The 21,183-nt window shown below is 37.7% G+C and overlaps 1 protein-coding gene across 1 annotated transcript; it reads left to right on the top strand.

Moving 5' to 3' along the window:
• The first annotated feature begins 9,637 nt into the window (after window positions 1-9,637).
• On the top strand, window positions 9,638-19,996 carry LOC145777433 (nucleoporin NUP35-like). The gene is made up of 8 exons (XM_082588805.1): window positions 9,638-9,720; window positions 12,129-12,247; window positions 12,569-12,711; window positions 13,261-13,412; window positions 13,611-13,779; window positions 18,606-18,807; window positions 19,099-19,272; window positions 19,707-19,996. Exons 1-8 carry the CDS (start codon window positions 9,708-9,710, stop codon window positions 19,779-19,781), a joined length of 1,047 nt encoding a protein of 348 aa, XP_082444931.1. The 5' UTR covers window positions 9,638-9,707; the 3' UTR covers window positions 19,782-19,996.
• Window positions 19,997-21,183: the final 1,187 nt, after the last annotated feature.

The following is a 21,183-nucleotide window of genomic DNA, read 5'->3' on the forward strand; positions in this document are numbered from 1 at the left end:
AACAGAATTCAAGTATATAAAATGTCTATCTATTTTAAACTACCTGGCAAGGGTCCTAATTTGGCGGGTTACCATCGAGACACGATCCCCAAACCAGTCTTTGATATCTTGCTCGTTTGATGTCAAGTTCGAGAGCTTCATCAGTTGGTGGTGGCGAACAAAGAGGTGGTGGTGTGAAAGTTATTTTGACTCCCCCGGTTTTACGTCGCCAAATAGTTTCCCTGAAAAGCAGTAGCCTATTATATTTAGTTATTTATTACTATGACTTGTTTAAGGTTGTGATTATCACAGTGGCATCTGATGACTGACGAATGTAACCTAGGATTACGAAATTTTGCGCTAGTTCCAACAACTGGTTTTCTTATTTGGGCTGCTGTTCACAATAGTTTATTAAGAGTTAATCGAAAAAAATTATTGACACTTTTTTACGAGTAATAAAGAAGAAAGTTACCTGTTATCTGCAGAGCTCGTGCTTTTTCCATTGTAACAAGTAGCCACAAAGTTCTTGCACTCGTTGATATATTCATCCTCGTCAGCTGTTTCGTCGCCAAGATGAAGAAGGGGTGAATTTTTGATGGCACTTAGAGCTTTCTTCTTACCCACACCATACATTATTGGTACACTGTCACAACCGGTCATTGCATGCATGGACATGATCTGAGGAATGACATCTATGTGCTTTCGAACAGACTCTTTGATAGTGATCAGTTTCTTTCCTTCTTTAAATCCTTCCATGAATACTTCAGCTTCCCACTGTTTGATTTGATACGAGTGGCACAGAAAAACGAAAACATCCGTATCTTCACAACAAACTTTGATGATTTGCCATCAGTGATTGCTACAAAAACCTAACGAGGAATGATAGCATCAGCTTCTTGTTGTGTCGTCATTAAGTCGTGTCTTTCTGAATGTCTACCATCTTAGAAAGCCATCTGAGTCTCGCTGCATTCATCCATGAAATTTTCGTGTTCAATAACACTGTATTCATTCTTGGAATGTGGCAGCTTACAAATCTCTTCCTTTATTTTCTTTGAAAGGACACTCATTGACGAATCAGCGTCATCGTGGTCGGTTTCAGAAACAGCCTTTACCAAATGGGACGCTTTTTGCTTCAACATCATAATGTTTGCTACTCCAGGACAAGAAAAGACATAGATTTCTTCATTCGTGTGATCCTTCAATTTAGTGATAAATCTTGATCGGTTTCCTTCTATCCATCCTTGGGCCCTATACATCTCGTGAAGCTCTAAAGATTACCATGATTTGTCTGGAAGGTTTCTAATTGACTTCAAAAAGTACTTGAAAGAAGAGATCTCTGGTGAATTGATAGAATTATCACGCTTTGCTGATGCGATCTCTTTGGGGTTCTGGAATAACTTTAAACATTTTTCATGGTACCTGTATAAATGACATAAACAAAACAATGGGCAATTAAAGACAGTTGCTTCATGTTTTAAAGAAGGAATATTGCACCACACAGACAAAAACAAAGTTCAGAGAAGATCACTGTGCTACCTACCAAAAAAAGGCTGTACGCTGGTAGATATCACTATATTTCAAAAACTGTAATGACTCATTAATAATAGTAACACTGATACCTCGCCTCTGCTGCATGCAAGTCGCTACATGCACCTTCTATTCTGATTCTAACTAAATCTCCAGTTGCATCACTACGTTCCAAACATTGCTAAAAGAAATAATACCCAATTTTAAGTATGGAAATATGTAGGGGAGAGTGGGGTTGGTTGAATCATTTTAAGGTTTTATTCCGCTTGTGGGCGCCACAGACTACAGATCATGGTGAAAATTGGTCTGCTGATACTTGGACATACACTCTACTAGATGAAAATGGTTTCATATAGATACTACAAAGCAGTTAAAATTGATGCACATTTCAAAAAAGGTACTATTTTTTGAGACAACGGGGTTGGTTGAATCACATGGTGGGGTTAGTTGAATCATTCATAAAATCCTTTTAAAGAATTCCTTGTTGTGTTGTATAACATAACACATTATTTCGAATAACTACAAACTAACTTAATGGAAAAATATTTATAGCATTCCACAAAAACAAGCAAAACAGTTTAACACACTTTGTGCACATAAACAGCCCATCTGTAGGCTACAAAGCTCATGAGCCAATTACGATACATTTCACCCAAGCTTCTCTGTCAACACTGTTATTGTAATTTTCTCCACATTGGTTGCATAGCCATGCTTTTCCATCTGCAGTAGCTGCTGAACCCAGGGATGCTGAACCTCTTTTTCTTGTGATTGAATCTTGCTCTTCTTTTGAGGCTTCTTAGCAATCCTATGCTCAATTGCTTTTTTTCTGGCGTGTTCGTCAGTAGGCCTATCGCACACTTGAGGCGTTTTCTTCCTTCATTTCTTTTACCTGTTTTGACAGGAGCCTTGGGGGAACGCACGCACCATTTCAGGGCTGAATGGCATTGAATTAACTCCGGGACTTCTCAATGCGAGTCTTTTCCTACATGAACGAGAGGTTGAAGGTGTATTGACCGGTTCCTCATCGCCTCAGACCTTGTACCTAAGAAATAGAGCTTTCGTTCGAGGCTGGTGGCTCAACAGCAACGCCAATGCTCTGTGACATCACAGACGTTTGAACATGATCCCATTGGTTAGTGGTTTGATTTGGCAGATTATTTGACTCATCTCTGATTAATGATTTCATCAGGTGAAAATATAACGGGGTTGGTTGAATCACGTGATTCAACCAACCCCACCAAGATATCACAGAAAATAAGAGTAAAAACTATTTTACACTGAGTTTGAACTTGGCCGTCATTACTGATTTCTTAACACTTAGCTAACTGGCTACAAAAATAACTTCCACCTTCTCATCTGCACACTATCTAACTAAGGCTAAACGAAAAATACTAACAACACTGAAATGTTACAAACAGCTATAAAATATAGGGGTACTCAAAAACACCAACTAAACACCAACTTCGAAACTCGTGCGTTGCAGCATGCTGAAATGATGGCCATGCCTTGCGAAAAAAGTTATCTGATTCGGTTCAATGATTTTAGTCTCGGCGCAGTCGACCGTGATTCAACCAGCCCCCGATTCAACCAACCCCACTCTCCCCTAATACTAATCTCTAAATACTACTCTTTAATCTCTAATTGGACCATGGCCAAATCCCAAAAAATTAAGAAAAGTACACTCGAAATTCATTGACTTTGTATAAAGCAAGATTTGTTTTGTAACTTTACAAAACTTTTTCCAGACAACACAAAATTCAAATGCGATTAAGCATGATACTTGAAGAAGTACATCTTTAAATGATAGCTTTCCCTTTCCACGTTCGGCAGTTCTGCTCAAGAAGCTTTTGTTCTTTTCACATCTTTCTGGGTGCTTTTATCCTTCTCAATGTCACATGCTTCCCCACATATTAGACAATTTTTCTTGCAATCAAAAAATGTACTTGAAGATCGTTTGCTACGTTTCACATATGATGTTTCTTGATTTTTGTTCTTCTTTTTCAGATATCTCCCAATATGATTGTTTGATGTGATGTATAAGTGAGATGGTTTTGATGGTAATATAAGGCATTGCTTGAATCCAGTGCTTCATGAAAGTGATCTTCTTTCGCTGCATTGTTTTACATTTTCTTTGCGTGTCAATGTCAATTGTGCCTCCACTAGCTTATTCGTATCAGAACAATCGAATATACTTTGAAACATACAAAGAGATTCCATACTCTGCATCCCAGTAAACATTTTTCCTTGGCCCAACGTTGGCTGACGGTTGTTCGGGTTGGCTGAGGGTAGTGTAGTTTTGCCAAATTTTGAAATATTTTAATTGAAGATACTTTCGAAGAATTGTTTAAGTTTGCTTCATGGTATTCCCTTTACAATTGTAATTGGACAATGAAAATGCAAAAAAAATTAGAATTAGGAAGTCGTTCTTGCCAATGTTGGTGTGCAGTTGTACAGAACGTTAGGCCAACGTCATTATTTGCGGGCGAACTACTGTAACTCCTCAATTTTTTTACGTTATTGCTATAAGTAAAAAAAAAATTGAAATGTTTTTCTAAATCATGCATCACTATGAGGATCACTAATTGTGAAAAAAAAACACTAATTCGCAAATTTAGCTGCAGTTTTTCAAGTTTGTTAGCAGCAGCTAGTTTTTTTAGTGTTCTACTATGGCTCTATATAACTATACTTTGCCTTCTTAAAATTGATCAGGGCTGTAGTTTCATCTCGCAATTTTTACGTGCTCCGTTCATTTTTGTTTACGAAGTTTTCATTTTATTTTTGAAAAAAAATATGACAACACTGAGCTGAATAATTGGACAACAGTTTCCTGTAGCCTACCATGTGTTCGTATATTATTATTTAGACAAATTACTTTTTATTTTTTTGAAAAAACGAAAAGAAATAAAATGAGAAAACAAACTCAATGCAAATATTCCAAACAAGGGTGATGAAGACGTGCCATAGCAGTTTATGAACCTCACAATGCAATACCATGTCTTCATGTTCTATTTTTACACAATTTGCCAACAAAATGAAGAAACACTAATGGGAGAATATTTATGTGATAAACTGATCATAATTTTTTGTGAACAACTTGAGACCTCAATATTATTAATCTGGACAAAAAATCCTTTAAAATGATATATAACATGCCTATGTTTGGACCAATTGAGATTTTTTCCAAATTTTGCCTTGGCAAGTTTTCCGGATTTTACGGGCTTTGGAACCCGAAATAAATCGAAATGTTGCCCAGGGTTTGGAAGGTGGCAACATCTCTACAATTGTTCCTATAGGACCCCTCTAAGTATTTCTACAAAAAAGTTCCACTCAGTATTTCAGTACAGGTCAACCTCACCAGCCCCCGACTAATGAACAGATGTTTTAACTCGGTATTCGAAAAGCTCAATGACTTGCTCCTGTCTGAAAAAAGGCGTCCACAATTGCTGTTTCCTTCTGCACCGACGTTTCACGGGATTGCGCCAACGCACCAAAAAATTCATCCTCGGAGTCGTGACTGTTGTTGGTGTCACTCGTCTCGGTATCAACCTGGCTTGATCTCTCCCGCAACAGTCGAATTACATATGTCTTGACTTTTTCTCGCAGTGCGTCAACATCATCCGTGGAAACGTAGTGCAGAAATTGTAGCCATAACGTCTTGAAGGAGGGATGAAGACATGTGTCATAACGCATTTCATGTCGTTGAAGCACTTGTTGAATCGTTTCTTCAACCCTTCAAGGACTTTCACTCTCAACTCCTCACTGATCTCGGTCAACTTCTTCGCGCAAACTGTAATGGCAAGATCGCAGCTCCACACCAGAAAACGAGATTCCCAAAAGACCGAAACTTTGCAACCAAACCGATTAAATAATATATAGGCTATACAATATAGCTGCTTGACCACGCCAGTGTTGACAAAAAAACGAGTATTTTTTTCACGTTAAATTAAAAAGTAGCGGGAGCAGGCCCGTAACTAGCTTGAAGCAGCAGGGGGGGCAAAAAGTATTTTAGAGGGGGCCCAGCTTTTACTTTCCGTATCATGTACGAAAACGACGTTTGTACACAATGTGGGTATATTTACGCAAGAACATTAATCGTAGGCCTAATACAACGTTTACATTAGACTAGTTTATCATAGAACCAGTCAGTGGCGTAGCCAGGAATTTTGAAAGGGGGTGGGGGTTGACGGCCGACGGGCAAAGACTGACGGCGTCTTCGCCAAAGGTGACACCCAGCAGCGGGGGGTCTGGGGGGCCTCCCCCAGAAAATTTTGAAAAATTACTTTGAATTTGGTGCATTCTGAAAGCATTTTCAACAAACATGTGGGTATAAATATTCCTGTAAAATGGTGCTGTCCGGTGGCATAGCAAAAGGATAAGATCATGTTTTCTAGGGCATTTTTCGGTAATAAAGCTAAGTCTCTATGTTTTCTTGTTGCTAATTCCTGGCTGAGATATTTGAATGTTTGGTATTGGCAAAACTCGCTCTTTTAATGCAGTTTCGTTTAAAATTAGGCAAACTTTGTTTTAGAGACAACATTCTACCACACCCTTAAACACACAATGTTTACAATTAAATAACACAAGAAAATTGAGTATAAAACTGAAAAGTCAGCGAACAGAGCTAATTAACATAATTTTTTCCAGGGGGTGCCAACATTTTTGCAGGGGGGCTTCGCCCCCCTGCGCCCCCCCTAGTTACGGGCCTGAGCGGGAGTGCGACTGAAAAAAAGTAGCGCCTTTCCCGCTACTTTGGGAAAAAAATAGCACCGCTACTCCAAATAAAAAGTAAAAGTAGCGCGCTACTGCCCACTTCTGATTGTTGCAAACAGAGACAGATAAAACCAAACAACCACACTGCATTTAACATCATAGGCCTACATTAGAGTGAACATTAATTAAATGTAAAATCAGTTATTTTCGTTAGCCTACTTGAGAAGGGCTAACTTGAGTATGGCCGAAAACGTTCGTAGTTTATGGCTTATGTTCACTCTAATCAGGCATGGGAGTCGATAGTGAAAAAGTAAAGAATATTCCGATATTCGATAGTGCCAAAAAAAGTAAAGAATTAACCGATTTCGATACTAGAAAAAAAAGTAAAGAATAAAGAATGTAGCCTAGTAATCGATATTGAAAAAAAAAATTATTCCACCACTCTTTCTGAATGCTCAAGGCAGTAACAAATTGAAAAAAATACAAAGAAGTGAATCGGCATGCTTTAACAATTACGACCCTTTCTAAAAACTGCATGAGCGCCTGGACCTGGCCTAAACAAAAGAACGCAGGGTTCGAGTTGAATGTGATCAACCAGGGTTTCCCCGCAAAAGAAAAATTTGCTCCTCTTTTCAATAGAATTTCAAAGCCTGCCTAATAAAATTGTGGAATTCGATTAATATTTTACGTTACCGTATTTATTTGTAAACTTTACAGAAAAGTACCGAATATCGAATATCGGATTCAGCGCACAAAAAAGTAAAGAAAAGCAGCTAATCGATATTTATTTGAAAAAGAAAAGAAAACACGGATTCGATAGTGACAAAGTAAAGAATAACGCTATCGATTATCGATTCGTAATCGATAGTCCCAACCCTGACTCTAATGTAGCCTATGATGTTAAATGCCGTGTGGTTGCTTGGTTTTATCTGTCTATGGTTGAAGAAAGTCATCTCTTTACCAAAATTGTGTTGCAAACAGGTTGACGAGAAATAAATGTAAGATAGGAGGACAATAAAAAATAGTGGGTTGTGATCAGAGATGAATCGATTGCAGTTATAGGAACTGAAAGTATTAATAACATATTTTTGTGTAGATTGTAAATGACACTTTTTACAAATTTTGGTCTAAATTACAATTAGCCTATTTTTATGTCCAACTGCAACATTAGCCCCAGCAGATAGACTTTTTTTGATAGGTGATAACTTTTATAAAAATAACTTTCTGGTAGGCAGTTGGTTAGGTTAGTTGGTTAGCGCGTGACTTCGTGAACAAATATTAGCTTTAAGTTTGATCAAGCGGCGCTGGTTTGACTCTCGATGTGTGCGCTTGAGCAGCGCATTCTAAGGACTGTTCTCCATTCAGCGGCATCTAAAGATAGAATAAGTTTCCAGCAACAACAATGCAGCAGTCGGGAATTTCAGTCTCAGTAACCGGCTTTGCGTCAAAAGCCTGTACAAGTATGCGAAACTACCTAGACCAGCAGTGGGCAACCTTTTTAACACAAGGGCCAGTTAGGAAAATGTAATGCTTACAGGAAGGCTCACATCAAACAAACACTAATTCATATTTTCAGCAATGGAGTTTATCTTATTGAAATTTTGTACAAGTAGGCTATGTCATCCTCCCGCAGTGAATTCAATTAAAGCTGGATTTCTACAGGCGTAAAACTTATTTCACAGGTAGGCCTACAAGGGAGTGAAAAGACGGTCATATCACTTCTTAAGCTTCGAAATTGTGTAAATCGAGATGAAACTAACCTTAATTTAAATAGCCTTATTTGAGGAAAAATAGCTGGAAGAAAATGAAAGGTCGCACAAAAAATGGAAAAGGGTCGCACGTTGCCCACCCCTGACCTAGACTAACCAATCAAAACTTTGTCAAGACAATGCGAGGATAACGATTCAAAACCAGGGGGCAGTTGGTTACTTGTCTCTCAAAACTTTAAAAAACTCAATTTTTTTCTATTTGTGCAAAAAAATCTTGTTTGATTTACTGTTCGATCACTCAGGTCAACAATGTCATAGACAAAACCGCTTATGATTTGCAAGATACGAGCACATTTTTGCAAGCACGGCATGTGCGGCTAAACTTGGCAATATTTACATGGATTTTGGGAAATTGTAAAGCGGATTTAAGAAATTCACTTGTGGACGTCTGGCAACACTGTTATAAAGTGTATTCTTTTCTTATCGTCTTGATTCGAATCCAACTAAAAAGCTAATCCAAGATTTGAAGTTTTGTTCATCGCCAGAAATATACTATTGAATTGAGTGCTGAAAATTTCGATTTTTGTGCTTCACAGGCTACTTTTTTGCTAGGCTGATGTATATTATACCACAACTCGTACTGAAAAAGAGTACCGGTTGACTAGCATTTAAAATTGATTGATTAAATCTTTATCCTCGGATTGGAAAAGCTTAATCTAGGCAGTTTCATATACTTGTAGAGGCTTTGAATCACTGACGCAGGCCCAGTCACCGAGATTGACAGAATGAAGTTTCTGTTTGTTAAAAACAAGGCTCGTTTCACATGCTTGTAAAGGCTTTTGACGCAGGGTCGATTACAGAGATTGGCAGAGTAAAGTTTCCGCTTGTTAAAATTTTGTTGCTGAGGAATTATTTCATCCACTAGGTGCTGCTGAATGGATGGCAGTTTGGAAATGCATTGCTAAAGCGCACACCTCGAGAGTCGAACCAGCGCTGCTTGATCTTGAGTCGGTTGGTTAACCACTAGGCTACTGGGACAGACAACGGAACTTGTTGAGTAAATTCAAACAAGTTCAGTTTAGTTGTTTTTATTTCTGACCATCATATCAAAACAATACACGTCAGCATAGCAAAGGTCCAGAAAAGGGTAGAAGCGACAAAACGCGAACGTTAAAACGTGCTTGAGATTGAAATAAGTTATTGAGTTGAAAGAAATTTGGCACGGTTGCAACACCTTCAGAAAAATTTAAGATATAAAGGGAAAATAAAAAAAGAAGATGTTACAAAACAAAAACAACATATATTTAGTCTATAGCTTTATTAGCCCACATAGCTTTAGCTGATATATTTAAGATTTGTATGGACACTGGACAGTTGCTATGAAGATCGGCCATGGTGCGTTATCAAGAGTGCTGATGGTCGTAAAAAAAAAAAGAGTGCTGATGGTCGTAAGGGAAACACGTCTTGTTGTTTTTAGCTCATAGCAAAGAAGAGCAAGGCAGGCAAAGAAAACCCCACAAAGAAATCCTACCACGGGCAAAGCCATTTCAAGCGCAACGCACCATAGGCCTTGCACGACTCACAAAATAGATAGGCTATAACTTGACGACATGAAAACAATGACAAAAACAAAGACAAAAGTTTTGTTGTTTGAAATTATCCTAAGCTATTAACCATTTTATAAACTTTGTTTTCACATGGTACCGGTATCTAGGCTACAATTAAGTTGGTGACTCGACTTGTGTTAAGAATTTATAAAGAAAATCTTGTGTGGATTGGATTATGGATTTCACAGGTATAATTATATTTCATTAACATATTCAAACAAAACTTATTTTATTGCACCTCGGATTTAGGGATGCCCAAAGTAGAATAATTGCCTATTCTAGAATTATTCTAGAATTTATTTTCGGATCTAGAATTTCCAATCCTATTCTAGAATCCTCGGCGTAAATTTTAACCTTTTTATTTTATTGAGAAAATACACATAACGGCATGAAAAAGAAGCTTTGCAAAGCTATCATTTTAACAAGTTCTCAATCGTTCACAACAGTGATGAATTGCAATGTAGAACGTTTATCTCCTCCAGATGCTGCCCTGTCAGCCTTGTTTTGAGTTTTCCAACAGTCAGCCCAGCACTTGAAAACGATCGCTCCAAAGAAGCTGATGTTGCTGGAATGGCCACATATTTTGCAGCTAAATTGTGCAAAAGTGGGAAATCTGCTTTGTTGCAAGACTTGCAGGCGTATTTTTTCAAAATTTTTTTTTTTTTTTAAATTTTTTTCTTTTCTCCGTATTATTTCCGAATCCAATTACCCGATAAAAAAGCGGTTTTTAGATTCGAATCTGGATGGATTCGAATCTCAAGGATTCGAAATTCTACTTTGGGCATCCCTACTCGGATTATACTTGGTGGTTGAATTAAAGTCGAAGCTTATCAGATGTTTACGTATCTTCAAACTTGTCATTTTGAAGAAATGCATTTTTGAAAAAAATTTACGTGCTCTTGATAGGCGTTAACGGGTAAACAAACATAATTTTGAGCATTGTGCAGGTATTCTTGTTTCTTGACATATGACCAGGCACCTTGAGATGGTGATCAGCCTATACAGTAGCAGGGATATAACAAAACCCTGGTTAATGTAATGTCTATGTCTAATTGTCTATATAGCCTGTTTGTGTTTGGTAGAAAGTTTCAAAAGAGCTATGAATATATACATCAATGTTTGTGTAAAAAAATAGAATTTAAGTAATTAATATATATTTACATACAGTAAAGTAAAGGTCCCATACTCAGATACTGAGCTTTGGGGAATGAGAAGATAAGGTTCTCATTATACTAACCCTTTGGCACTAAGGAGCGGAATGGCCCGTTTCTGTGAGTCCGATTCGGTGAGTCCGATTCGGTGAGTCCGATTTGGTGAGTCCGATCCCTATTTAGTAATTTTTTTTTTTTTTTAAATTATCGGGTACCGTAGCCTAATTATCATTGCCGTTTTAGGGTTAAGGGTTAGAAATTAGGAGCTCACCGAATCGGACTCACCGAATAGTAGCAGACCCCTAAGGAGAGTAGGGTAGCCAGTTCCTTTCTCTCGGCGCCTTTACTTCAGCAACTATGCCCACCCAATTTATTACACCCCGGGTGAGTGGTGTTTTTCAACAACCAGCTGAAGCCGGGAGTCGAACCAGGTTTGCATAATTGGAAAGCCAACGCCTTATCCGTTGCGCCATCCCACCGCCTACATTCAGTGGCTGTGGTTAATTATGTAAAGAAACCATGGTCTATTCTAGTATAATGTGGTAAAATATTTATATATATATAGTAGAAGAAAAACAAAGTTGAAACAAAAAACGGCCTTCACCAAGATAAAAACTCTTACTGTATTTTCTTGAATAGAAACTGCAGCTACTATTTTTTTTTTTAACGTTTTGCGCGGCTTTTATTTGAAAGCGGCTTCCATTTTTTTATATGAATGTTTTTGTCTTCTAATTGGTGCTCAGTGGGCGTTTGAGTTTATCTCCCATAAGTACCGGTAACAAGAAAACGGAAGCAATAAGTCAGCTGCATTTTTAATGTCTCTTTTTATAAAACCGCTAATCTGACAGCTGCCATTATTGTCACAATGTCACATCTGTGCAAAGCAATCAAAACCAAAAGGAAGTACCGGTAGTGTTAATTCTAAGGTGACAATAAAATTCTGTGCTCTTATTTGTCAAAAAGTTTTTATTCTGTTACTATGCGACCACTACTGTAATGTGACAACTGCTGTGTTTCACATGTGAATTGTGCAAACTCTTTCGTGTCTTTAAATTTGCTTGCTTTGTTTTCTTTTACCAGTATTCTGTACTATAATATATATATCATATATAATATATGAAGAAGTGATTTCATTATTGTCTTGCATCATTTCATTATTATCTGCCGCTTCTATTGTTTATTTTTAACCAAATCATGTGGTTTCCATTCAAGGGCGGAGCCCTTCTATTTAAGAAAATACAATATATAAAAGTCGCAATTGAAGTTGTATTGTAAACTCAATTTGACCTGCATTGGAACTCAATTTGACATTGTTTGGATAAATTTTTCTTTTTTGCAAATTAGTTTAAAGCAGGAACATCTTATGCAGCTGTGCACTAAACGTTTTCTTAACAGTTTTTTTGTATTTATATTTAGGGTTGACTATATCATTGTTTGTTTCATAGAACCTATGACCATGGGCTCACCAATAAACAGTCCCAGTCATATTTCACCCACTCACCCAACTCCCCATGGGAGCCAGTTCTTGCCAGGATACTTGATGGGGGATTTAAACATATCTTCAGTAAGTGTACTCTGGAATGTTGTGAATATAAGTTTTGTTTTGCAAACGCATTTAAGTTTCTCAACTGCAACCTTTTGATAAATGTTTACTTAATATTTTGTTCTGTGAACATATTATAATCTGCTGGTGCTGACTAATCTTATCAAGACATCTTTATCATCTGAAGTCAAATCATGTTTTAATTTTAACTACTGTATGTTTTGTACTAGAAAATCAGAAAAGGTTTTGCTGTTACTTAAAGATACATCATAATTTTTTTTTAATAGTAACATTTTATTCATTGTCTTTTCTGCAAAACAAAAATTAAAAAATACTTTTTAGTCATCAAATTTAAATCGTTCCAAGTCCATGCTTGGAGGAGGACCAAGTCAGCATAACTCTCCCTCTCTCAACTACATGATGTCTCAATCCCCTCCCCAACAAAAAAGCTCGTTGCGTACTCCTAAACAAATTCACTTTGCCACGTATGTATCTCGATCAATAAGGTTCAATGTAATTTTATCATTTTTTAAACAAGCTTTATTCTCTGACATGTTTTTTTTCCGTTGTCAGGAATCCATTTGAATCATTCTTGGCTCTGTTTTAAACATGTTAATCCGTCTCGTTAGCTTAGTAGTTAAGTGCCGACTCAAGCTCAAGCGGTGCTGGTTCAGCTCTTGGGATATGCGACTGAGCAACACAGTTCAGGACTGTTCTCAATTCAGCGGCACCAATTGTAAAGAATAACTCCCTGACAACAACAATTGGAAACTTCACTTTGTCAACCTCGGTATCCGGCACTGCGTCAAGAGCATTTACAAGTATGCGAAACTACCAGGAATAACCTATCGAAGGCTTTGTCAGTGCGAGGATAAAGATTCAAAATTGACCAAACAACCAAAAGGTTTAACCCTAACCCAAAAGGTCTAGTGAAGCAATATATGGTAGTTTTAGCACTAGAAGTTTTATTCATTATATTAACATCAATTTATGTTAAAGAATTCAAGAAACTTATATTTTTTGTCTTTTTTAAGTACACCTGTTCCCTCTAAAGAGAAAGTTGGTGCACCTCCCGTTCAAACCTTAATGGACGATTTTGGGCAAGCAGATGGAATGCAGACGTCGGGTTACACTGATATGCTGTTTCAATCATCCGCATATCAAAATATGTCAACAGCTTCACCATGTATGTGACATATTACAGTTTATTTTCAACACAAAGGATATGAGTTCATTGGAGTTTGTAACAAATACTTTTTTTAAACCTTTTCCTTTCAAATTCTTAAAGGGCTTGAAGTCTATGCAGTATACTACTTCACTGTTAATTTACGTTTCTTAAAAAAATGTTCACTGCACCTTTTCTATGAGCTACTTCTATGTGCAGCTTTTCTTGGAAGACCAGGCTCCCCAGGCCGAGCATCGGGTTACAAGGTCTTAACCCCCCACCAGAGCAAAACCCCGCCTTCTCCTGGTCAAGCTGACCCATTTTATACCCAAGGGGAATTAATTACTCCTCATTCACAGCTCGACGACACTTGGGTTACGGTATTTGGGTATGTCACGATTGAAGCCTAAACAGATCAATCAATTGCACGTTATACCAAGCTTTAATTTTTATTTACAGTATTTTCGTAATAAACTACGCGTTATAGTGCAGGCCCTTAGGGGCAAAAATGAGCATCTTTAGGCTAAACGTGTTACACGTTGTTTTTTTGCATTTTTTTGTAGTTGATGAATCTAACTTCAATTTTAGTGGGTGCCGCAACTTTTTGGGTCACGTGATCACCCCCAAATCGGGGATTCCCCCCAAGTCAATTTTGAGCTCTTTTCACGGCATTTTTATGCAATTAGATACGTTATTTTTTTACATTTGGACTGACTGCCACTACAAAATACACGAGATAAAAATGACACAAAATTATGTTATTAATGACGTCATTGTGACGTCATGTATTAATTTTTTTGCTTGTTTTTTTCTTATTGTAGTCGCTTGTTTGTTGTTGGTGTTACTTTTTTGGTTACAATAAGTTACGAATGGTTTTTCAACTGATTTGATTAGTATTGAGTGTCAGTACTAACATATTCAAAATCTTAAGGAATCCAACTTCCGGAAAGTGGTTATTTTCAAGATAGCTTCCAAGATGGCCGCCAAACCATTGAACAAAACAGTAAATTGACCATAACTCGGTCATCATATGACCAAAACATGTAGTTTTGGTGTCTATATCTAGGTTTTTATACCCTGTAAAGTCAATGAGACTATTCTCAGAATTGTTGAATTATCTGATAGCCTATAAATTCAATATGGCAATCCAAGATGGCCGCCAAACCATTAAAATAACAGTAAATTGACCATAACTCGGTCATCATATGACCAAAGCATGTAGTTTTGGTGTCTATATCTAGGTTTTTATACCCTGTAAAGTCAATGAAACCATTCTCAGAATTGTTGAATCATCTGATAGCCTATAAATTCAATATGGCAATCCAAGATGGCCGCTAAACCATTAAAATAACATAGTGAATTGACCATAACTAGGTCATCATATGACCAAAACATGTAGTTTTGGTGTCTATATCTAGGTTTTTATACCCTGTGAAGTCAATGAGACTATTCTCAGAATTTTTGAATTATCTGATAGCCTATAAATTCAATATGGCAAACCAAGATGGCCGCCAAACCATTAAAATAACAGTAAATTGACCATAACTAGGTTATCATATGACCAAAACGTGTAGTTTTGGTGTCTCTATCTAGGTTTTTATACCCTGTGAAGTCAATGAGACCATTCTCAGAATTGTTAAATTATCTGATAGCCTATAAATTCAATATGGCAATGCAAGATGGCCGCCAAACCATTAAAATAACATAGTAAATTGACCATAACTAGGTTATCATATGACCAAAACGTGTAGTTTTGGTGTCTATATCTAGGTTTTAATACCTTGTGAAGTGAAGTCGATGTCATCGTCTGTAATTATGTGATTGCTGTATGGACACATGAACCAGTTTGGCATGGTCCACATCCAGCATGGTATGGTAGCACATATCTCCGGCAACTACAGTGAGGTGAACACGATTCGCAATTGCAGTGATCATTTTCAGTAGGTTGTCCGGGGCAGCTTTCATGTCCGTTATGATTGGAACCATCTGATTATTGTCTACTTTCCATCCCCAGTCTAGAGCATCCATACCATCGTCAGTAGCCTACCCATCCTGACCATAATCTGGTAGTAAACTCTGAGGCAGTGGAATTTGGTATAGGATGATGTAGGTGGCAAAAGTTCATGGTGAACAAAGGATTTGGCTGTTTTAATTTTCTTGACCAATGTATTGTATCGCTGTGTTTCTAGGTTACTACTGCCATCGTTGCCAAACATAACGGTCAATGGTCATAGCTTTGTTTCCAAGATCCTTAATGATGTGGTCTGTCTGATTTGGGAGAATAAAGCAATTTGCACATTCTTTGATTATTGGTTGACTTTTCACTAGTTTCTTGAAAGCGTCTTCTTCCCAATACCAAATATCCTTGACGTTGAATCACAACCGGTGAATGAAGAGGAGCTGTAAGCATAATTATGTCTGGTCCGATGATTGCTTTAAGTTTGTTGATGTCGTGTATCTTGGTTGCGTAAGTCTTTTCATAGCGGAAGTAGAGGTCTTTAATGTCTGGGTCAGTGTCAGCATAGCGTAGTATCAATATTAAAAGGTCCGTGTCTTCACCAATTAAAGTCGTACTATGTCGATGAGGGCTGTCCATCTGCCGTCTTGACGATGTCAACATCTGCATCACCTGGAGCGTTCATCACATTGCAGCTTCTATTCCTCAGTTGAGCAGAAATTAATCCTTCCTTGTTGGAAGCTCGAGGCAAGAACTGCTCCTTCTTTCCAATGAACTTGGTGTCTACAGTAAAGTGAACAACCGGGTGGACGTTCATGCCGCGTCTTTGATGGGTATTGTCTTTGATAGACAGACCACCATATCCATCAAAGACCACCGTTGCTAAGCGATAATGACGAATGGTAAAATCTGCATACGACTGTGCAATAGACCCATAACTGTCTCCAGTTTCCATGGCACTCGATGCAACAAGAACCCTCCATCAAGGACGTAGTGATCGGTTTTCGAGGCAGATTCTTTCACTACTTCATAATCGGCTGACATCACACTGCTGGCATGTTCTGTGATGGCAGTAGCTATTTGAGGCTTATCTTCTGCTAGAAACAGGGTCTGGATGTTACGTGGCTGTCACAAGTAATACTCGTCTTCCTCTCAACTGGTCTGAGTTTTTGGGAAATGACAGCAACAAAACTGCGTTATATCAACTGGTTCAACAAGCTGTGATAACTTCAGTCGATCCAAACTTGTTTACGATTGTTGTAACATCGTTAGATACAGCTCTTAACAATCAAACATTGGACATGTCTGAGGTTTCCCCATGTGATCACGAAGAGGCAGACACCCGTATGTTTCTCCATGTAAAACATGGAAAATCCGATGCCATAGTCAAAACAGTAGATACTGATGTGGTAATTATTGCAATTTCGTGTTTTGACAAGTTAGAAATCTGTGAACTATGGGTTGAATTTGGAGTTGGAGAAAAAACTCGCTTCATTCCAATCCATGATATTGTTTCATCTTCACCTCAATCTCCGATGATTTGCGCTTCTTTACCTTTGTTTTATGCTATCACAATCTGTGATACTGTTTCGTCTTTGGAAAAAAAGGCTTGGGATTGTTGGATGCTTAATCTTACCGCAATGTGTGGCTTATTTAACTCTCTGAATTTCTCAAGCTCACCTAGTTCTATAAATGACATACAAAAGTATGTCATAGCTCTTTATGGCAATGGTCCTACTATCACGGATGTAGACGAATGCTGTTATATGATGTTTACCAGTGGTTGCACTATTGAAAAGCTGCCACCAACGTCAGCTGCTCTGATGCAACATACACGCAGAGCGATACATCAAGCTGAAATACGGAAATCAAGCCTCGTAAATGTTCAGCAACTACCTTCTCCTTTAGCTTGGGGTTGGAAACATAATGATGCAAATCAGCTTGTTCCGTTTTGTCAGTCTACTTGTGGCTCTCGATGTTCCTGTAAGAAAAAATCCATAAAATGCACAAGTCTTTGTTCACGCGAGTACGAAACATGCAATTCGACCACAAAATATCCAATCCTCTCTGATGTTTCATCTTCAATCCACATTGACGTTTCATCTCCAATCCACACTGATCATTCAAGAAATGCTTTTGACTTTCTAAACTCTATCAATTGTAACTTGAAAAAACTTGTCGTACACGAATTTTTTTAACATCAAATTACGTATGGTAGGAATTTAACATCGAAAACCGCTAGTTTTTTCATCTTGAATTAACAGTGTTAAGACTCTGACATTGCATCATCTGGGGTCGTGTATTAATTTGATTTGTAGATCATAATTAGGCCTACATATTATTTTAAATTTTAAAGTGGCATGACCAAAAGGGAAATTCACCCCTGGTAGCTGCTCTTCTGGTTATTCCCTTGATGACGTCGTTATTGCGTCATACTGTACTGGAATTATTGTTATTGCTTGCAATTGTAAAATTTTAAGCATTTGCAAAACTTATAATGAGAGTATTTGATCGCTTTTTTCGGAATAAACTTACCTTTGGTTCCTGAATTTGAAGTTGTCTAGTTTTAATAATGTAATGATGACGTCATAAAAGATGCAATCATGACGAAACTACTTTTAGGAATTGTGAAATGGTTTTAGTAACCGGTACTCCAACTAAAACCAACAGCAAACGACCAAAATAGGTTAAAAAAGCAAAAAAAATATATGTGATGACGTCACAATGACGTCATCAATGAAATTATTTTGTGTTTATTTTGTCTCACTTACTTGTATGTGCTTTTTAAGTTAAAATATACAAAAATCAAATATGTAATTGCACAAAAATGACGTAAAAAGAGCTGAAACGTGATTTCTGGGGAAATCCCCGATTTGGGGGTGATCACGTGACCCAAAAAGTTGCGGCACCCACTAAAATCAAAGTTGGGTTGATCAACTGCAAAAATATGCAAAAAAACAACGTGTAACACGTTTAGCCTAAAGATTCCCCTAAGGGCCTGAACTATTACCGTAGTTTCTGTTCTAGTGAAATCCTTTGAAATGCGTGTCCTTCAAAATACGATACACAATGCACATCTTTAAAGTTTTAAAGTATAGACTTTTGGCATGCGTGTGAGGTTTATTATTATTACAACGTCATGGAGAGAGACTGCATGATCACCATATTGATGAGATGCAAATCTAGTGCAATTTAAATCGTTTGGCAGCCCTGTTTTACCTAACGCATAACCATGTTTTGGTTGCTTTTATTTTCAGATTCCCTGTGTCTTCTGCGTCGTTCATAATGCAGCGCTTCTCACAATATGGCTGTGTTCTTGAGCACCATACCGCATCGGACGGTGGGAATTGGATTCACATCCATTACGAGACTTCTCTCCAAGCAAAAAAAGCGCTGAGCAGAAATGGAAAGATTTTCCCCGGAAACATCATGATTGGAGTCGCTCCTTGTATTGATGTGGTACTTAATATCGTCTATCTTTTACCGCCACTATTAAAAAGATTTTGTTGCACGGATTTAAAAATATTTCACCACAAATTCGTCATCTTATAGACATGAAATCTCTCAAGCATAGTCGGTTTTTTAAAGAGAGAGAGAGAGAGAGAAACCTTTTATTTTGTCTGTTGCGAGAACAAGGTTCTGTCAAAGCCCTACCACGTAAACTTGTGATTGAAGTGCTTTGCATTGTATATTGTTCCATTGCTGGTTGATATTCAATACATTATTCAATTATTCAAAAACATTTTTCAGAAAGTAATGGCGGCAAAAAATGCAGCCACGAGTCAAACTACCAATCTTACCACTTATCAATCCCCGACAATATCATCAGATTTAAACCGAACGGGAACGCCCATTCGTTCTTACAAACCAACTTCTATTCGACCTCTCACTGCCGCGTACAACGCTGCCTCCAGTGATAACAAAGTAAGTGTAAGCACCATTCGGATGTCTATATACAGATACGGTATATTTTTGGAGATCTGGTTTTCTAAGACTCTGGGCTACTTTGGAGAGTTTGGTTGAAAGCGATATCATTGTTAGAAATGTTAATTTCACTGACGCAAATGTTATATGCTGCTGTAAGTCAATGGCAGGTTAAGCTAAACCAGATTTATTTAAGCTGTAGCCTAGCTGGTAAACATTTTTGATTTTTTAAAAGTATCATTTTTACATCTTTTCAACGTTTGTTGGTACTCTGGGCTGACAAGCTTTAGTGTAATTTTAGCCGACTATTGAGTACTAAGCTATACACAATTACACATACAGACTATGTTTGATTCAAACAGAATGCGATGATGCTTCCTTAAAGTTACGACATTAATTCTTTTATGAACGTTGTTGTATGTGCGACTATTTAGGTTGTAAGTGACGTCCAAACACCCCAGAAGACAAGCGGTATATTGACCAAAGCCATGGATTATATTTTCGGATGAACGAGTTCATATTCCATTTCTCGCACTTACAAACTCTAGTTTGTGTGTGACATCGGCTTGCAAGTGGCCTGGGTCGAGGAGTGTTTTTATTTTGAAACTGATATGCTGACAGACCCTTTCACAATTATTAGTATCATTGACTTCTCCACTTTATTCTGAAACGTTTCTTCGCTTGGTTTTAGGAAAGTAATGCAATAAAAGTATGTTTGCTGCTACGTTGGAGTAATGGGGTGAACGCCAGTGATCAGTTTTTGTTTAAACGCATGACTTACGTGTGGTTCAGTCACATCAAACAATTTGAAGTTGAACTGTCGTCGCATCATTAAGCCGAGTAGGCTAGGCCTATTTTTTGTTGGGGTGGACATAAGTGTAGGCATAATAAAACTTGTCTCGACTATTTGAAAATTAAGCCTATTAGCCTACTCTGTGATTTCTTTCGAGACAGTTAAAACAGATGCATCCAGCAGCAAAAATTTTGCAAATCTGGGCTAACAAAACTTCAAGATGCGCCCATATGATTTAGGCTTCACCACAGGTGCTTCTCATAGACAAATTAGTTTTTTTGTGCTGTCAATCAAACATTCCGAAAGATCGAGCTAGAATTGTCTTTATCGACATAAAAACATGAAATTTGCAAGCAACAATTAGCCTAAATAACATGCACAAAATAACTTTTAGTCATTATCCGATAAATATTTTGAAATTGTAGCAATTTACTCGAAAAGATCTCGCAACGCACAATGGGGTAAAAGCAGGCAATTTGGCTGAGGCTCGACAACCCCAACATTTTTTATGCAAAATCGGAAAGGAAGGTTGTTTAGTACGCTTGTAGTGTTGAGCAATTAGCTCAGTGGTTACGCGCCTGGCTCAAGATCACCCGGCGCAAGTTCGACTGTGTGTGCGCTTGAGCAACGCATTTCAGGACTGCTCTCCATTCAGCGGCATCTATTGGATGAAATAATTCCCCGGCAACAACACTTCAGTTCAGTTGTTTTTATTTCTGACCATCATATCAAAACAATACATGTCAACATAGCAAAGGTCGAGAAAAGGGTAGAAGCGACAAAACGCGAACGTTAAAACGTGCTTGAGACCGAAGTAAGTTATTGAGTTGAAAAAAATTTGGCACGGTTGCAACACCTTCAGAAAAATTTAAGATATAAAGGGAAAATAAAAAAAAGAAAACGTTACAAACAAAAGCAAATAAACAACATATATTTAGACTATAGCTTTATTAGCCCACATAGCTTTAGCTGGTATATTTAAGATTTGTATGGACAGTTGCTATGAAGATCGGCCATGGTGCGTTATCAAGAGTGCTGATGGTCGTAAGGGGAACACGTCTTGATGCGTTTAGTTCATAGCTTCAGTGTTATTTATCCATTATATGCTACTAAATGGA

Source organism: Aplidium turbinatum, chromosome 9, assembly GCF_918807975.1.
Source record: "Aplidium turbinatum chromosome 9, kaAplTurb1.1, whole genome shotgun sequence".
Taxonomy (NCBI): Eukaryota; Metazoa; Chordata; class Ascidiacea; order Aplousobranchia; family Polyclinidae; genus Aplidium; species Aplidium turbinatum.

Bases quoted from the DNA above. Each gene is read 5' to 3' on its own strand.
- LOC145777433 (XM_082588805.1), top strand. The intron at 12,248-12,568 runs GTAAGTGTACTC...AATACTTTTTAG, and splicing joins GGGATTTAAACATATCTTCA to TCATCAAATTTAAATCGTTC. The intron at 12,712-13,260 runs GTATGTATCTCG...GTCTTTTTTAAG, and splicing joins AAACAAATTCACTTTGCCAC to TACACCTGTTCCCTCTAAAG.